The 19,556-nt window shown below is 40.7% G+C and overlaps 1 protein-coding gene across 1 annotated transcript in view; it reads right to left on the reverse strand.

Moving 5' to 3' along the window:
- Positions 1 to 19,556, reverse strand: part of IL1RAPL2 (interleukin 1 receptor accessory protein like 2) — a 953,666-nt gene that overhangs the window by 188,873 nt on the left and 745,237 nt on the right. The window contains exon 6 of the mRNA XM_043974249.1: positions 15,091 to 15,165. Within this exon, the coding sequence (XP_043830184.1) occupies positions 15,091 to 15,165 (75 nt within the window). The remainder of the gene's footprint in view (positions 1 to 15,090; positions 15,166 to 19,556) is intronic.

Here is a 19,556-nt window from a genome sequence, read left to right on the forward strand (position 1 = left end):
GGGAGACAACACAATCTCAGGATGTTTCCTTTGTGGTGCCTAAGAGGCTACCCAGCCCAGCCCAGTAATTTATCAAGAGCCCAGAGATACATAAGATTCCTTGTAAACGACAGGTGGTCCATTCACCTGCTGACGTGTAAATGTGGTAGCAAGGATAAACAAGGTCAAGATTGAGCACCCCGTTCCCACCTCCCACCCAGGATCAAACAATGTTCATTCATTCCAAATGTCTGTTTGTACAAGGCATTCTGGGTAACTCACAGGATACAGGATCCATTTACAGAGGTTATTCTTGTCAACATAAAACATGGAATCCCAGGACAGGAAGGGAATGTGTTGGAGTGGATAGTATGTAAGATAAAGAAAAGACCCGTATTTGAATCCTACCACTGACGCTTATTAACCCTGGACAAGCCCCCTGACCCCTCTGAACCCTCAAAAACTAAAAGGGTTGGCTTCCATGACCTGCGGAATCGCTTTCAACTCTAGATCCATTCTCATGACTTCAATCCAAGCCAATTCAATTCTACCAATAGTCATTAAGTAAGTAGCATGTGCAAGGCCTTTGTGAATATTTATAATGCAAGGTATTATGCTAGGCAGTGAGAATACAAAACCAGATGGAAAAAGGCCTCTTCCTGAAAGGGCTGTGGTCAGGTACAACATGCAAACAGATACTGTAGGCAGTGGGGAGAGCATGACCACCTAAGGAGATCAGAAAAGGCCACTAAGAAAGGCCACACTTGGAGATTCAAAATAGCCAAGGTGGGGAGGGAGAGAATTCTAGGTGCAGGCATGGGGGACCACTTGTGCAAAGGTAAAATGGTGGGAGATAGAAATATTGGGTTTGGAGAACAAAAAGTGTGCAGTTTTTCTGGAACATGAAGTGGGAAAAGGGCAGCAAATCTATGTGGAAAGGTAGGCGGGAACCAGATGATTAAGGGTTTGAATCTGTACAAATTCAAAACTGAGGAGTATGTATTTTAGCCTAGAGACAATAGGGAGCCACTAAAGATTCAAGAGCAGGGGAGTGATATGGTCATATATGCTTTAGGAAGATATCCTTTTGATAGATATGTGGAAGAACGTTTGGAGAGGGGAAGAGGATGGAGACCAATATGGAGATCACTGAGATAGTCCAAGGGAAAGATGGTGAAGGCCTGAACTATGGTGGAAGCCATGGAATGATGTTAGAGATGCTGTGGAGGTAAAATAATTAGGACTTTGCAACTGATTGGCTATGGGATGGGGGAAGAAGAATCAAGGAAGACATTTAGGTTCATAACTTGGGTGACAGAAGATATGACGGCACCTTCCATAGAAATAAGGAAACATGGAATTGGGGTGGGTTTTGGACACAGTGAGTTTGAGATGCCTATGAGACAGTCAGCTGAATGTGCCCAACAGGCCTCCGGTAATTTAGAATACATGTTTAGTAGAGAGACTAGGTTTGAATGTGTAGATTTGGGCATCATCTGTAGAGAAATAACAATGGAAATCATAGGAACGCTGAGATACCCAACAAAGAGGTAGAAAGAAAAAAGCAAAGGTCCCAGGACAAAGGCTTGGGTGACACCCACATGGACACGATGTGGATGAAGATCCAGCAGAACAGAATGAGAAAGAGCTTTCGGACAGGTAGGAAGAAAACCAGGAGAAAACAATGTCAGAAAGCTAAAGGAGCAGAACAGGGGAAGGTGAGCAGCAGTGTCAGAACTTGCTCTAAACCATGCTTTGCCAACTTTGGAGTGGAAGAGGGATATCATCAGACCTGCGATTTAGGAATATCACTTGGGTAGCTATGTGGTAGATGGATTAGAGAGGGGACAGACTGGATGTGTGTATGGAGGGGTGGTCAGGACTTGATTATGATAGCTTGGGTGTGAGAGGTGACAAGGATCTGAACTAGAGTGACTATGACATGGAGAGAGAGGGAGATGGATGGGAGATGTTGAGTTGCAATCAATAGGATATGGCTATTAATTGGTAATGAGGCATGTCTAAGAATGGAGTCAGGGGAGACTCCAAGACTGCAAGCCCAGGTGACTGGAAGAATATATTATATATATATATATATATATATATATATATATATATATATATATATATGCCTTGCTAGATCCCAACCTTGGATTATTCCCATCAGGTGTTACTTTCACTCCTCCTTTTGGCAAGGCCCCCAGTCATGTTTCGCCTCACTCATGAGTGGAATATCTCTGGACTCCTTTTCTTTGCCTGCCACCTTGTACAAATGATGCTAACTGCCCCCCAAGATCGTCTCCCCAACTTTGTTGTTTCTACCTTCACAACATTTCTAGTGTACGTTCCCTTCTCTTCACTCATACAGACATCACCTTGCTGTAACAACTCTTCACCACGTGCCTACTTGGTCTCCCTGCCTCAAGTCTCTTTCTACTCCAGTCTCTTCTCCATTCAGCATGGGCATGACCATGTGCCACCCTCCACCCCCCAGTCTTAATAAGCTTCAGTGACTTCCTATGTCTTCGAGAATCAAATATAAAGTCCTCTGGTTGGTTTGAATGCCAATGTGTTTCAAAAACAGATACCCCTACCATAGTTGCTCAAGGAAAGGGGCTCTTTTTCACTTGGTCTTTCAATTCATATCATAGTACTTTAAATAGACACACACATGGATATGTATATATACGTGTGTAATACACATAGATACACATAAGTGTACACATATATGCAAAGATCCAAAGGCATTGAGAGGTTAATTGGTCATACCAAGGGTCATGCTAGGTTCTTTTTAACTTCCATAGGCTGTAAGTTGCAGTAGCAATGGCCGCCTTGGTTTGGTTTTTTTTTTGGAGGGGGGAGACAATGAGGTTAAGTGACTTACTCAGGGTCACACAGTTAGTAAGTGAAGCCAGATTTGAATTCAGGTCCTACTGAATCCGGGGCTGGTGCTTTATCCACTGAACCACCTAGCTGCCTTGGTGTTTCCTGAATACTAAACTCGTCTTGATGTCTCTGGCTGTCTCCCAAGTCTGCAATGATCTCCCTTCTCACTGCTTCTCTCAAATCTCAGCTCAGGCTCTACCTTCTGTAGGGGGTTTTCCCAGGCCCCACATCTGCTTTTGCCTTCACTCTGAGATAACCTCCCATTTGCTCTGTATATATCTTGTATGTACATTGTTGTCTGTCTCTTGTTTTGCTAGTCTTTCGCAAGAAAGACTGATTTAAGAGGTATGAAATAAACCACAAAGGAAGATCATTCAGAAAAGGAGGTGGTCAGCAGTGTCAAACTGTGGCAGAGAGCTACATGGCGGAAGGGGTAAGAGAATGAACATTTATTGGGCACCTACTATGTGCAACACACTTTGCCTCCTTAAAGAAGACAACGCCTGAAAAAGGATATGGATTCAGTAACAAATAGCTAACATTTCCGGGTTTACATACCATATCTCATTCGAGCTTTATAACAATCCTGAAAGATAGCTGCTATGAATGATCCCAAAATAACACAGAGGCCTAAAGGAGAGAACTAATAAATGCTTGGTGGATTGGAGTGAACAAAAGCTTTCCACTCCAAGTGGGGTAATGGCTAATGCTGTCACCTCTCAGTCTACTGTACAAAGCTTAAAGAAAGATTCGTTAATAGCACCTAAAATTCTTTGTGCTCTTTTGAGAAATCTACTGTACAAACCTAAGTTCTCATTATTTAAATGGGTTCCCTCTTGGGAATAGCCAATGGTGAAAGGGCTGTAGAAAAATGGGTATATTAATTTGCTGTTGGTGGGGTTGTGAATTGGTCTAATTATTCTAGAAAGCAATTTCGACATATGCTCAACAAGTAACAAAAATATCTGTGCCTTTAGAACAAGAGATCCCACTGCTAGGCCTATACTCCAAGGAGGTTAGTGGTAAAAAGAAAGGACCCATATAGCATCACTCATTGCATGAGCAAAGAACTAGAAACAAAATAGACGAACATTAGTTGGGGGATAGCTAAAAATGGCATGGTACCTGAATGTGATAAAATATTTAATTGTTGCTATAAGAAATGTTGATTATTAAGAATGCAGAGAATCACAGAAGACTTGTATGAACTGATGTTGAATGCAGTAAGCATAACCAGGAAAACAATATGCGCAATGATGTACTTGAAAAGAACAGCAACAAACCAATCAAAATTGAATGCTGCAAGAACCTAATGACCATCCTTGGTCCTAGACAAGAGATGTTAAAAGTCACCCTCCTGGGGGCAGCCAGGTGGCGCAGTGGATAAAGCACTGGCCCTGGATTCAGGAGGACCTGAGTTCAAATCCAGCCTCAGACACTTGACACTTACTAGCTGTGTGACCCTAGGGAAGTCACTTAACTCTCATTGCCCTGCAAAAAAACAAACCAAATCAAAACAAAACAAAAGTCACCCTCCCTGCACTCTTCTTTGAAGAAGTGGGTGATGGGGTGGGGGACACTGAACGTGAGGTCACACTTTTTTTGATATTCTTGTAAGATTTGTGGAACTGATTTTTTCCTTTTTTATTCTTCGTTATAAAGGATGGCTCTCTGGGAGGGAAAGGGGGGAGGGACATGGTGGAAAATGTAGGTGATATAAAACAAAAGATAGTAAAAAAAAAAAAATTAGCCTCGCCTCTCCCCAAATCTCCTGTGTTGAACAAGAACTTTTCTCTTTATTGATGAAAATCTTGCCTTTTCCCATAATCCAATTAAGGCTTTTGGAATGAAGAGCTTCAAAACTTGGCATCCACATTAATTCCTTCTCCCTTGGTGCTTGGCACCACTTCCCATGGTCTCATTTCCTTTGTTCCCTCCTTGAATCATCCTAACAATTGAACCCCAAGACACATCCCAGTTAACTGTCTCACGTAGTTAAAATCTTACCCAACAGCCTGACAAGGAAAGGAAATTCAAGTCATAGGAATACGCTGCCTCTCGACTCACTTCCAACTCCTAAAACACATCCAAAGCCCTGCCACAGCACCATGGAGGGACCAGACTGGCCACTACTTGTATAACATACATCTAAAAAAGTAGACCAAGTTTTCTCTGTACAGAAGAGTCCTCCTTCTTGGAAGACAGAGATACTACAATGGGAAATAAATATAATTTTGAGAAGGTATTTTTAGTCTTGCTGATTGAGGTCTATGTAAAGAGTACCATGGGGGACTAGACAAAACTGTAAGGTAATAAGTTTCTACTCCATCCATCTTTTGGTACCACCCTCTCCGCTGCAAGGTATTGACGGCCCTCATGCTGCCCCCTGGCTTCCCAGGCCTGCCCTCACCTACAGAACAACATGCTCTAGACCTGTGTTATTCAGAATCTCCTCAATCAAAACTGAACTGTCCTCTGCCCCATTCCCCCAGGAGTCTGTTCCTAACTAACTTAACAAGGTAGTCTTGTCTTAAGAAGTCACCAGCCATATTATCGTGCTAGCCATCATGATGTGTGTGTGTGTGTGTGTGTGTGTGTGTGTGTGTGTGTGTGTGTGTGTGTATGTGTGTGTAGGGGTGAGGGGGCCTTCTACTCTTTAGGCCTCAGTTTCTTTTTCTGTACAATGAAGAGTTGTATTAGCTGAAAAGTAGAATTTATTAAGCACTTTAAAGTTTGCAAAGCATTTTGTGTTCTTTAACTAATTTGAGCCTTGACAGACGTGTATTATAAGTATTGTTCTCCCTTTTACCAATGAAACAGCAGAAGATCAGAGAAGACTTTATATTGTGGTTTGAGTTCTGGACTTGGAGTCAGGAAGACCTCATTTGAATCCTGTTTCAGACACTTATTAACTGTGTGACTTCAGTGGAGACACTATCTCTGGGCCTTGATTTACTCCTCTGTATAACTAAGGGGTTGGATTCAACCTCTAAAGTCCTTTCTAGATCTAAATCTTTAATTCTGTGATTCTTTGTGTGACCTTAGATGAGTAACTTCACTTCCTTGGCCCTCAATTTCCTTCTCTATAAAGTAACAGGGTTTCATTAGATGGTTTCTGAAGTTTCAGCTTAAAATCTATTCTAAAAAATTATTCTGGGGGCAGCTAGGTAGCACAGAGGATAAAGTCCTGGCCCTGAATTCAGGAGGACCTGAATTCAAATCCAGCCTCAGACACTTGACACTTACTAGCTGTGTGACCCTGGGCAAGTCACTTAACCCTCACTGTCCCCCGCCCAAAGATTCTATGACCCTTTCAATGACCTCAGCTGCTACCTCTATGGGTCTCAGTTTCCTCATCTAAAAATGAGGACTTTGAGCTAGATTGCTTCAGAGATCCTTTCTAGTTCTAAGTCTAGGATTCTATGATTCCCTCACTTCTCTACTTATTTACATGCATATAGTATAAAACACATTCACATCGAAAATACCTGTTGGAGATGGAATTTTGGTACAATGGTTGGGAAATGGGGCCTAAACCTGTGATTTCACCGATATAGGGAATTCCCTCTCTCGAATGCAGGCTGGCCCCTTTACACATTTTAAAATTTTATTTTATGTTTTTTGGTGGGGCAATGAGGGTTGAGTGACTTGCCGAGGGTCACACAGCTAGTAAGTGTCAAGTGTCTGAGGCCGGATTTGAACTCAGGTCCTTCTGAATCCAGGGCTGGTGCTTTATCCATTGCACTACCTTGCTGCCCCCTAGGCAGCAAGGAAGTGGCTGGGTACACGGCCCTGGGTCCCACAGCCAGTATGGGTCAGAGGAAGTGCTAAATTATACCAATATTTCCCTTCCTTTCTCATCTCCCTCCACAGCACCAAAAGCCAATCTCAGCTTTTATTTCTTGTCTCTTTTCTAAAGAAGAGTTTTTAAAAAGGCTCAATCTTCACCTTGGAAAAGTGAGCCAGGGACTAGAATTGTTAAGAATCACTGACAGGCTCCTGAGATTCTTAGAAACCCAGTGTGAACATGTCATTGTGCCCCAACAGGCCAGGCAATTAGCAACCCCCCATGAGTGGGAACATCCAAACTCCGGAGGGAATAGTCCAACTTCCCCTTTTCTCTTTTCTGATCTTGGGGCATATGGAGACTTCTGACGGTTTGAGTTGACATCTTTCAAGAACACCTCCAGTGCCCCTCAGTCAGTCTTCAGACACAGCTGCAAACACAAACAGCTTACTATTTGAAATGGAATTGGTGCTAATGGTACTTGGGGTCAGGATAAGTATATATATATATATATATATATGTATATATATATATATATATATATATATCCTTTCATTCAGGCGATTTTGCCCCTATAGAGTTCCTCGTTTGCTCCCCTTTAACCTTTGCTACTTGGGGACATCACCTCATCTCTGACCACACACCTGCTGTCTAAAAAGAAGTTGAAAGCAGAAAAGGAAGTAGGTACCTGCATACTTAAAGCCTGCCTTGTATTGATCTCCAATTCCTCTAGCCTGACTTGGTGCTGCTGGGTCATTTTGGTTGCTTTGGACTCTTGGCCCCGATCACTTGTCCCTAAACTCCAGGGCAAGACTTTGGGCAAGTCTCTTCAGTCCCCCGGGTCTCAGTTTCCTCCTCTGTAAAATGAGGGGGTTGGACTAAGTAGCTACTCGGGTCTCTTCTTGCTCTCAATCAAGAATCCCAGAGGGCCCATGCTTGATCCACTTGCTGCTTGTCCAGTGTACTGATGGCTCTTAGCATGCCCAGGCTTTTGTTAGTCTGCTTTCTTTTTCCCTATGAATAATTCTCCCCTGCCCCAGGCATCCACATCCTGGTGTTTATGGCTTCAATTCTATATCCTTGATAGAATAGTGCAGTTTTTGACATTAAATGGACAAGCCTGGTCTTTGTATTAATAATGTAGTGATGCAACCCAATCTATAGAACACAGTAGGACTTCGGTAAAAAAGGATAATTTCCCAATCAGCAAGACCCAAAGTCATGATGTACTTATAGGCTTGTTAACAAATTATAGCATAACTCAAAAGGCATGTGGTTTCTATATTCTTTGTGGCAGGGAGTGGACTGTAGCTGGGACAATTGGATTCTTGCCTAAATGGGAGTTTTTCTGCCTTGGGGGGTTGAAATTGTGAAGGGAGTCCAACAGTTGTGCTCTGAAACATGCATCTATTGCTTTGATTTTTACTATGCTTACATCCAACCTAATTAAACTTCTTGCTCAACTGTGATCTTGAGGCCTGATTACTAATTAGCCTGAAAAACAATGAATAACGAGTAGCACTAAACAAAACAGTCTGGGTCTTGAGAGATGACAGCCAGGGTGCTGGGTCACCTCCTCAATAGATGTAACCATTGACAAGGTTGTCCTTTTATACTAAAAAAAAAATTTCTTTAAGACACCGGTCCTTGGAAGCCACAAAGATCCGGTCAAAATAAGGAAAATGCCATTAAGTCTTGGGCATGGATACGACAGCTAAATGTTGGCATATTGGCCCAGATTATCCAAAGCTGCAAATAATTAGCATGTTGGACAATTCAGGGAACATGTTATTTGGTGTCATCCATTAAGTTTTCAGCTTTTATCCAGAATAAACAGAAGGAAGGCCTGTTAGAAGTAGGCCACTGACTCAGTATTTCTACATAGGAGAGGGAAGATGGCTGTGAGCTGCCTCCAGTCCCATCTGTCAAAATAGCCAGGTGCTAGTGATTTCAATACTACTTGTGGTTCCTTCCTTTCTTCTTTTGAGAAACATCTCAGCATTTATCCAAATTTACACTGAAGGTGTTTTGAGGGGGCACTTTCAAGCCATCTGTAAAGAACTGGAGGATTCAAAGGATCCTTTCTCCGCCCTCCCTTACTGATACACACACACACACACACACACACACACAGAGTAACAACCAATGAAATGTTCTAGTTTTGTGATATTGACTAAAGTTGGGGACTTTTAAACTGCCCGCTCTTTTGCTTTCAAGTGTTTATCCTGCACTAACATTCACCCCAATCTGTCACACTAAGGAAAGGTATGTTGTATTTGTGGTCAGTCTACCATCTTGAAACAAATGGAGGACAGGGGAAGCTTTCAAATCAACACAATCTCTACAATGTATAAAAGATTATAATAAATTTGGTGTCTGGAAACAAGTTGCAGGGATATTTGAATGCATTAAGCCCCCAAATGAGGGCTCAAATTCCAAGAACTATGAGCATAAGAGTTCTTATTATAAGGTAGTGGATTAATAAGGATAGATTTCATTGCCTGGATAATTCCCTAATTTCCAGTTCGGCTTGTATCACTGTTGCCTGTCAGTCCTGAGCACTGCGTCGGCTTTAACATTTCACAAAATTCTCTTGCTAAATCTTTTACTCTGGTCCCATTGGATTGTCAATATCATTTTCAAGTAGAAATGGATATGCTGGGGAATCAATTTCAGAAGATTAACATTCCATATACATATATGTGATGTCTGAGCCAGGAGTGCATAATACAGACCAATGTCATGAAATATAAATTCAAAAATCTTGTAGAAACAAAATAAATTCTGAATGAGAATGGGGGAGGGAGGGGGGAGGGAAGGGAGAGACAGAGAGAGATGGAGGGGGAGGGGAGTGGGAGGGAACGAGAAAGGGAGAGGGAGAGAGGGAGAGAGAAAGGGGGGAGGGAAGAGAGAAACAGAGACAGAGGGGGAGGGGAGTGGGAGAGAAAGGGAGAGAGGCAGAGAAGGAGTGGGAGTGGGAGAGGGAGAGGGAGAGAGAATATGAGAGAATGAGAATATGAACAAACTATGGTCTGGCATTGAGTTCATCTACTAATGAAGTGCCTGTGCTAATCTGGTTAGCTAGGACTGCTACCTCTCCTGATCTGATTCTTTTTGATGTTCTTTAGGGCTTTGGACTTGCTTTTTGCCTTTTGGGTACAGAGGGGGAAAACGCGTGGACTCTAGACTTATTGTTTCTGAATATCATTGACTGATTCATTTCAGATCATTAAGAATTTCCACAAAAGAAAAAAAAATCCCTTCTACATGAAAAAGAACAGAATATACTATCAGGTCCAATTTTATTCAATGTCTCACATTTGGGCCCACATTTTCCCACAGCTTTTGAGCTTCATGGTGAATGTTGGAGTTTCTTGAAAGTACACTGGGGTGGGGGGGTCATAAAAAATTGTTGAAGAAGGAAGGGACTGCTCCCCTCTGAACAAAAGATATGTTGTGATGGTCCCTTGATGCTTTGGTATTAAAGGTGTAATAAAAAGTAAAAACAAATGAGGTGCAACATGGAGGCCTGGATAGAGGGTCAGCAATGAGGTCAGATGTGGATTCAAGCCTCTAACACACTGACTGAGAAACCTTGGGCAAGTCATTTAACCACTCAATGCTCTCCCTAGCCAACTAAGACTCAAAGCTGCAGTGCAGGTGTAGATATACAACGATGATAGGAATTTCTGTAGCAGGTTTTCCTTATCACTGAAATCACAGGTCTAATCCAAAAAGGAAAAAAAACCCTAATTCCAAAAACTATATATCTTTTAAGATTTGCGAAGCACTTTACATACAGTCTCTCATTAGATCCTCACAACAATCCTGTAAGGTAAGTGCTATTATTATCCCTGTTTTATAGATGAGGAAACTGATGTACAGAAAAGTTAAGTGACTTGCTTAGGGTCACACAGCTAGGTTGTGTCTGAAGAAGGATTCAAACTCTGGGCAAGTCCACAAATCAGTCCACTATTCTATAAATTCTTAAGTATTTGTTTATGGAAAACAGGGGAGAGAGTTAGCTTTAATTTAGTAAAAGATCATTTTTAAAAAGAAAAATGAGAGCTAAATTTGTCTCCATGAGGAAGAGAACAAATTGAAGATTACAGAGCTGAGTTTGTGTTTAGTCGATATTTCCTCTTCTTTCTTTCTCTTTCTTTCTCTTTCTTTCTTTCTTTCTTTCTTTCTTTCTTTCTTCCTTCCTTTCTTTCTTTCTCTCTTTCCTTTCTTTCTTTCTTTCTTTCTTTCTTTCTTTCTTTCTTTCTTTCTTTCTTTCTTTCTTTCTTTCTTTCTTTCTTTCTTTCTTCCTTCCTTCCTTCTTCCTTCCTTCCTTTCTTTCTTTCTTTCTTTCTTTCAAGGGGCAATGAGGTTTAAGTGACTTCCCCAGAGTCATGCAGCTAGTAAGTGTCAAGTGTCTGAGGTAGGTTTTGAACTCAGGTCTTCCCGAATCCAGGGCTGTTGCTTTATCCACTGTGCCGCCTAGCTGCCCCACCTCCTTCTATTTCTTTACATTACTGCAGGTACCTTTAATATACTTTAGTTGTGTAGGTTTGCTTTGTCAGGCAGTAGTTTTCTGATTATGTGGTTAAGAATGTGTTTGTGCTCTTGAAATGGATGTCTTTTTGGTGAAGATGAATATTTTTTCAGCATTATAATGTGAACACTATTTAGCTACACCCAAACTGTCATGGCTGTGTCAGCAGAAATGTATGTAAATTCCTAGAATCTCCAGGATGACTAATGGATTACACTATAGGAGAGAGAAAGTCAAGATGTTTCTTTTCCTCTAGAGACATAATAAAGTATCTGTACCAATGCCAATTCCATGCAGTAGACATGGAGTATTTCCATTGAAATCTAATATCCAACAAATTTCTGTTAGAAATGCATGGAGCAAAGAAACCACCCCCAGCCCCAACAAAATGAAAATAAATACCTTAGACAATGTTTTTTTCTAAATAACCTTCAGGCTGGGACTTAACATTCCCAAGAGTTTCTCATTTTGTGTGACAAATGATTATTTGTACTTTTTTTGAATTTTCAGACCCTCGCCGTTTTGCCATTGCATCTTTCTCTAAGCATGCTGGGAAAATGCTGACCCACACTCAGGAAAAAGCAAAAACAAAAACAAATGACTGTACTTCTTTTTCTTCTGAAATAAAAGGTGGTTTAGCACATATTCAGAGTTTCTGGATCAGGGAAATATAAGTGGTGGCGCCTATGGAGGGTGACTTGTCTCCAGGAAGAGGGTAGAATTTGAGACCTTAAACTGGTTAAAGGGTTTGCTGAACTATACTGGATGAAAACCTTTTATATGTTAATTTTTGAAAATGCTACTTTAGACATGAGGCTGTTTGGTATAGTGAAAAGAGCAAGAGCTTTGAAATGAGGGTTCAACATTGTGCTATGATCAGCTGTGATAGACTTAGCCCTTCTCAGCAATACAATGATCCAAGACAATTCCAAAGGACACATGATGGAAAATTCTCTCCACATCCAGAAAAAAGAACTGTGGAATCTGAATGCAGACCGAACTATATTATTTCTACTTTTTTTGAGCTTTTTCCCTTTTGTTCCAATTCTTCTTTCACAACATGACAAATGTGGAATTATGTTTAATGTGATTGTACATATATAACCTATATCAGATTGCTTGCTGTTTTGGGAAAGGGGAGGGAAGAGAGGGAGAGAGAAAAATGTGGAGCTCAAAATCTTATAAAAATGAATGCTGATTGGAAGACTGTGTCTCTCTGTCTCTTTGCAGGTTCTGTAGTTTCAGAATCTGTCTAGAGGCTTGAATTAATGTTCTTTTTGAGGGAACAGAAGGAGAGCTTAAGCAATTTGCTGGCTACTCTCTGCCATCTTGGGATGCTCATCAATTGGGGAATGGCTGAACAAGTTGTGGTATATGAATGTAATGGAATACTATTCTGCTGTAAGAAACGATGAGCAGGAGGAGTTCAGAGAAACCTGGAAGGACTTGCATGAACTGATGATGAGTGAGATGAGCAGAACCAGGAGAACATTGTACACAGTATCATCAACGTTAAGTGTCGATCAACTGTGATAGACTAGATTCTTCTCACCAATGCAATGGTACAAGAAAGTCCCAAAGGACTCATGATGGAAAAGGCTCTCCAAATCCAAAAAAAGGAACTGTGGAATATGGATGCTGATTGGACCATACTATTTCTTTTGGTTTTGGTGCTGTTGTTTTTCTTTTTTGAGGTTTTTCCTTTTTGCTCTGATTCTTCTCGTATAACATGACTAATGCAGAAATATGTTTAATGTTATTATATATATGTATATATACATACACACACACATATATGAAACCTATATCAGATTACCTGCTGTCTGGTGGGGGAGAGGGAGGGAAAAAATTGGAAATTGGAAATTTTATCTAAACAAATGTTGAAAACTAAAATAAATAAATAAAAATTTTAAAAAGAATGCTGAAAACCATCTTTACATATAACTGGAAAAAAGAAAATACTATTAAAATAACCTCAAAAAAAGAAAAGAAATGAGGGTTCAAATCCTATCTCTGCTGCTGCTAACTACTCATGTGACTTTAGCCAAGTCATTTAATCTTCCTAGGCCCAAATTAGGGATTTGGACCAGATGGCCTCAGAGGTCCCTTCTATTATGTTATGATGTTTCTGAGGATGGAGATGTTGGATACATTCTAGAAACATGAGAAAAAAAGTCATTTTTCCAGAAGGGATTAGTATCTCTCTAGCTACTCCATCATGGCTCCTGTCACAGCCAGAAATGTTCACTACCAAGTCGCCATTTTCGAACTCTCTTCTGCATCTGAGGCTTTCAAAAGAACAGCTGTTTGGAGCACAGAAGCCCCACTGCCATTGTTCTCCAAGCTCTTGAAAGCCACTTTACTATATAGTTGTAAACGTAAGTTATGAGATAATCTTTGGCTGGGGCTATGTGATGCCAGAGCAACCAGTGGCAAAGCAAGCCAGTCAAATCTGCTTTGTCTTCTTTATGACAGGGAGTCAGTTTGACTGATTGTGTTGAGCTGAATGGATTGGTTCTTTGGGCATCATGGTGGAGTGGCCTTCATACAAGGGAAAAACAAAATGAGCATGTCTCCATCTTTCTGTTAACAAAGTAGCTGCTGAATTGAGTCCCAAGTCATGGGTAGATCAGTCCGGCGTGGTATTTTATGTGCATTTGAAGCGTGTCATAATATTAACACCTGTCCCTCTTCCCCTTGAATCTTGATGCTTACTCCTATGCTAAAATCCAAAGTTATCTGCAACACAAATTTCCTGCATACACCCCAACATTTTGAGCCATCAGAGAAGTGCCAGCCTAAATGATCAAAAGGGTCAAAATTACTTTGGTTCAAGTCAAGCTAAAATGCATTCCAAGCCAGAAGACACTATGCTACCTTCCATTTCAGATAAATGAACCCACTTGTAGAAATAATGCAATTTTCTCTCTCAGATGTTATGGCTAGAAATAAGTCACCGCCAAACCCAAGTAAAATTGAGAGAAGTAAATATTGAGTCCAAAATTCCCAAAGTGAGTGCAATATGGGGGTCAATTTGGCATCTACTGGCTAAATAAGTGGTGTATCCTTTTAGTGTCACAGAAACAAATAAATTTCAGACCCTCAAACAATCCAAATACTCTTTCAGCATATTTCTGTTGTACAGAGTAGGAGAAATTCTGATTATTTGGACAAAACTCAAGGGATTGGTAAAAGCTCACAGAGAATAAAAGAATGGCTCAGATTAAAGGCTGCAATTTGTTAGAGGACTCTTAGGCCTCCAAGTTTCAAGTCCATGGCTCTAAAAATACAAGGCTTGACATCTTGCATCCTGATTTGAGTTTGTTTAAAAAAAACACAAAAAGAAGAGAAAAGAAAAAAAGAAAGAAAGAAAAAAGGAGTGCCCATAAATCAAGTTCTTACTTCTCCCAACACCAGATGATTCATAAATATTCAGGATCTCAACTTAGAAACAAGTTTAAAATAGCACTGGATTATGCCACTGGAAATAAGATGACCAAATCATTATAAAGGGTGCCCTTATTCAGCCTTGGAGACTTGGCCATTGTTGCAAGGAACCATCACTGTACCAAGGAGACATTTTGGCTAAAGCACATACATGCCTCTTGGTCCCCAATCATGAAGGCAAGATGTCCATTTACCCATCAATCACAGATAAAAATTTCTGCAGACACGTATGCTGACTACCCAATGTAACCAATGAGGATGACCATTCCTTCATACAATACAAATTCATTTCCTTAAACTGTTACTGCAGTGAACTCCACACTTACAAATGAGTGGACACAAATTGATTTGCATGTAATATCAGTGGCAATAAAGCTTGCTTGGTTCATGCAATTTTTACCATCTGTTAACAGAGTGGAAGTTTCCTATCTCTTATTCCCAGAGGGGGACTTACCCAGCTGGACATCAATAACACTTGGCTGATTCTCCCTGGGGAACAATGGCTTGGGAGGTTTGTCTGTGAGTAATGCTGGAAGAGAAAATGAGAGAAAGTAATGGAAAAATGGAGATAGATTACACAAGAAAAAAAAAGATTCTATCTTGTATGATATTTCATGTTTGTAGACTTGATGGTGTGTAAACATTTATTATACAGTATTCTTCCTTAGGCTGCTATTCCATACATATAATATCAATTTCCCAGCACATTTGGAGCCCTATTGATTCACTGTAAATAGGCCATTTTGACAGCTAAATTTTCCAACAACATCAAATAAATGGACTCCTTTTGAGTGGTTTTGGTAAGCTTGCAGGGAGGAATAAAAACATTTAAATATAATGTAATAAGACAAATACCAAATTCACTCCTTTCCAACTTTAAATATTCTCAATAAAATAGAATCTGAAATATGGCATTTAGGGAGGTCCTTCTTTTTTTTAGTGAGGCAATTGTGGTTAAGTGACTTGCCCAGGGTCACACAGCTACTAAGTGTTAAGTGTCTGAGGCCGGATTTGAACTCAGGTAATTCCTGACTCTAGGGCTGGTGCTCTATCCACTGCGCCACCTAGCTGCCCCTAGGGAGGTCCTTCTTTATCTTCTAGAACTTCCAGTTCAAGGCCAACATCTACCTTTCAGTAAACAGTTCACTGACCAATCAATCCAAAGTCATTTGAACAGGTAGGCCCCATGTTTATGGCAAGTCAAGTAATATGTTAGATGCTGTATTGGGTTTTGTTCTGGGATTTGAGAGTTAACTAGGAGATATGGACCTGGCTTTCAAATAGATTCTCATAAAACTGAGGCCAGATGTTTACGCCATAGACAACAATTAGAGGACTATACAAGACACAACATCGGCAGCAAGGTTCTTATCCTCATCTTCCTATCCATCTGTTCTAGGCCAGGCTTAACTCAGGAAAATCTGATAGTTGAAGCTCTGCCCTAGAGTGAAATGAGACATTCATAGACCATAAAAGTTTTATAAAAGGGGAATTCACTTAACAACAGCACTAAAAGGGTATTCAGTAAATGGTATTGGTTCACTTGGGTCCAGCTCCCCTACTTCTGAATTTGCCACAGTGGCATATCTAGCTAGAGAGGTATATTATCTTGCATGACAGTAGAGCATCCATCAAGACTGAGGAATACTCGGTTTCTTGGGAAGCGATGTCAGTGGTTTAAACATTACTCCTTTGAACCAATTAAGTCTCAAGGATGGTTCCTTTGCCTTTTGAGAAAATTAGCCTACGTAACCAGGACCTTCTAATCATCTTTATAGTAGTAGCTATTACTGCTACCACATTGCTCCCAGTATCCTCAGAGAGAAGGCCCTGAAAACCATCAAGGACGTTCAGAATGAAAAAATCTCCGATCTGGAAGGGACTTCAGAGACCCTCTAACCTAACCTTTATTTGAACAAGAATTCCCTCTTGTCAAACCCAAGAAGATACCATGCAGACTTTGTTTGAAACTCCAATCCATTGCTCCCTCTTCTACTTTCTGGAGAAGAGCAGGACACACCTCACGGATGCTTTTGGAATCCAATCAGATCGTATTGAAGACAGCTATCATGTTCTACCTAAGTCTTCAGTTTTTCACTCATCTAACCACTAATACCTGGAAAGGGAACCACATAACAAAGCAATGTCGAGGCCCCATTTGGAAGTTTTATAAAGGAAAAGACACAAGGCTGAAGAAATTCAGGGAGGTTCAATGATCATCTGATCCCCCTATCAAGAAACAACACACTCAAGACTTGTTGCAGATATTAGTGACCGCTCAATTCCCATGCACAGAAGCCTTGTATTCCTTAGAGCTACATAGAGCTTCCTCCGTAGCTTTCTTCAAGTAACTAATGTTTCTCCCTCCCAGAGTGTTGAGGAAATCAAGTGCTTCATTGCCAGCTGAGCTAAGTACGCCCCAAAAGACATGGGCAGGTGGCAATTATTGGGGTACATGTGTATTTTATACTGGATTCAGTTCCTAGTCTTGCCCATTATGGCTAAGTGGCCATACCAAGGGGCCTATATACTACATCTGTGGGAGCTTATCCAAGATACACATGCTATGTTTATGTGTGTATGTATGTATATATATGTATGTATATACACATACAAGATATACATACACTATATTATATATCTAAAATAACAGCTGACAAACATAATTGTCAATATAAATGGGATGTACGAGCCCATAAAATGGAGGATTATAGAAAAATTTGTTGGAAAACGGAGGCCAGCATATGTTGTTTATAAGAAATGTACAACACAGTTGAAGCATAAAAATCCACACAGTTAAAACGAGGGATTGGAGTGGAGTTTATTGTGCCATAGGTGAAGTAAAGAAAAAGCAGTGTTGGCTATCTGTTCTCAGATAATCCATTAATAAAGGTTGACACTTTTAAGAGAAAAATGTATAATTGTATATTAACTATATATGTGGGTATATATGTATGTATGTGTGTATATGTATATATAGTGTATGTATCTTAGATAAGCTACATATATAGTGTGTATATACACACATACATACATACACACAAACACACATACCCATATATGCATGTGTATACGCATTAGCTGCTCTGGCATCACAGAGGATCCATTAAAGATGTTTTCCTTTTTGTATTTTTCCCCTTGTATGTGAATAGATATTTTCCAATGTAGCTTTTCTAGGCCTGGTTAATTGATTTTTCAAATGGCTATTTTGTTGTTTTGTCAAGTGCCATTAAAGTCGTCATTATTTGCTGGAGTGACATTGTCAGACAGTTAAAATAATTTGCAAATTGGAGAACTGGCTTAAACAGCCACCACGATTACTCATCTATTGTAAGATTGGTACACAATAACAGTACTGAATTCATACAAAGGCCTGTTGATTTGGAGGAGGGAGTTTCCATTGATTATGATTATAAAGATGCTGCAAGCACTTGACATGATTTTGTGGGCACTCTGAGAAACTATGTGGTACTATCTGAGGTGTGCTATGTGCCTCTGTAGTGGATAGAGCAATGGACCTGGAGTCAGGAAGACCTGAGTTCAAAACCAGCCTTAGAAACTTCCTAGCTGTGTGATTCTGGGCAAGTCACTTCACCCTGTTTGCCTCAGTTTCCTCATCTGTCAAATGAGCTGGAGAAGGAAATGGCAAACCATTCCAGGATCTTTGCCAAGAAAACCCCAAATGGGGTCCTGGAGAGTCAGACACAACTGAAATGACTGAACAATAGTCATCTAAGGTGTAGTGAGGTAAAGATAGGTCATGATAGTGGCATTATGTAAGCTGGCTGAAACAATGGTGCACTCCAGCATCCCTAAGGAGATAACTGTTAATAGTGTTGTTTTCAAACTAGTTATTAAACCTCATACTGCTAGCTGGGAGCTAATGAGAAAGTTGAAAGTCTTCCTGGTGAGAGAAGGAACAACTGCGTACAATATGAGAGGCCTGCTGGCAGGAGCAATGCCACCCTCAGCAATTTATGATTAGGAGACATCCCCTCCTTGACAGAGCCTTGGCGGCCACATCTTCCTCAAAAGCCAGTGAGTGAGTCTTGGGTAGCAGTTACTCACAAAGGGTGGCCTGTCAGTCCAACATTACAACAAGTTATTCAATATGGGAAGCTGCAATTCTTGAAGGGGTCATGTTCACCCACAAATCATAAAGCCTTTGATACCTGGCTGGACAGTGCCACAGATATAGCATGGGGAGCTAGAAGACTGTAACAGGTGAGTATCTGAGAATCCTAGGGAGTTTCTCTTGATATTGTAAGCACATTAAAGCCAGGCTACTTGAGGTTTGAGTCTGTAGATGCCTGGAGGCATGCCTGTTTGGTGATCCTGGAAGAGAAGGCCTCTGATTTTGTACTGAGGCTTTACACAGACAACCATGACTGTGGTACAGTATCTGAAGAGCACACTGACAATATTAAGGTGCCTCAAATGCTCAGAGAGGCCATAGATAGATGGCAGTATGAATACACCAATGACTACGTGGGCAATGGTGTATGCCAAAGCCTCCAAGTTACTCTGAACCAACACAGTCAATTCAGGAGGTAGAGTAAGAGCATATGGACTGTGCAAGTTTGCTTAGGTAACAAAAGTAGCTCCCTTGACCTCCCTCTTGGCAATACCATTCTGTGTGTTCCCCAGAAGCCCAAAGCTTGTGGACACAGTCCAAGACAGGTCTGTTGTTTATCTGACTACTGCTGTTCAGAGTGCTTTCTTCAAGGGACAAAGAGGATTAGACTCATAGGGTGAGGCAATTCACCTTGGGAAGATCAACAAGAGAGTATAGCTGAAGAGACACAGTTGTCTAGCTACGGGCAAGATAGGCACATCATGCCAAGTGGATGCTTACTCCTTGCTCACTCCAAATGTCCAATCAACTGTTAAATCTTATTGTTTCCACATACGAAACATCTC

The sequence above is a fragment of the Dromiciops gliroides genome, chromosome X, assembly GCF_019393635.1.
Source record: "Dromiciops gliroides isolate mDroGli1 chromosome X, mDroGli1.pri, whole genome shotgun sequence".
Classification (NCBI taxonomy): Eukaryota; Metazoa; Chordata; class Mammalia; order Microbiotheria; family Microbiotheriidae; genus Dromiciops; species Dromiciops gliroides.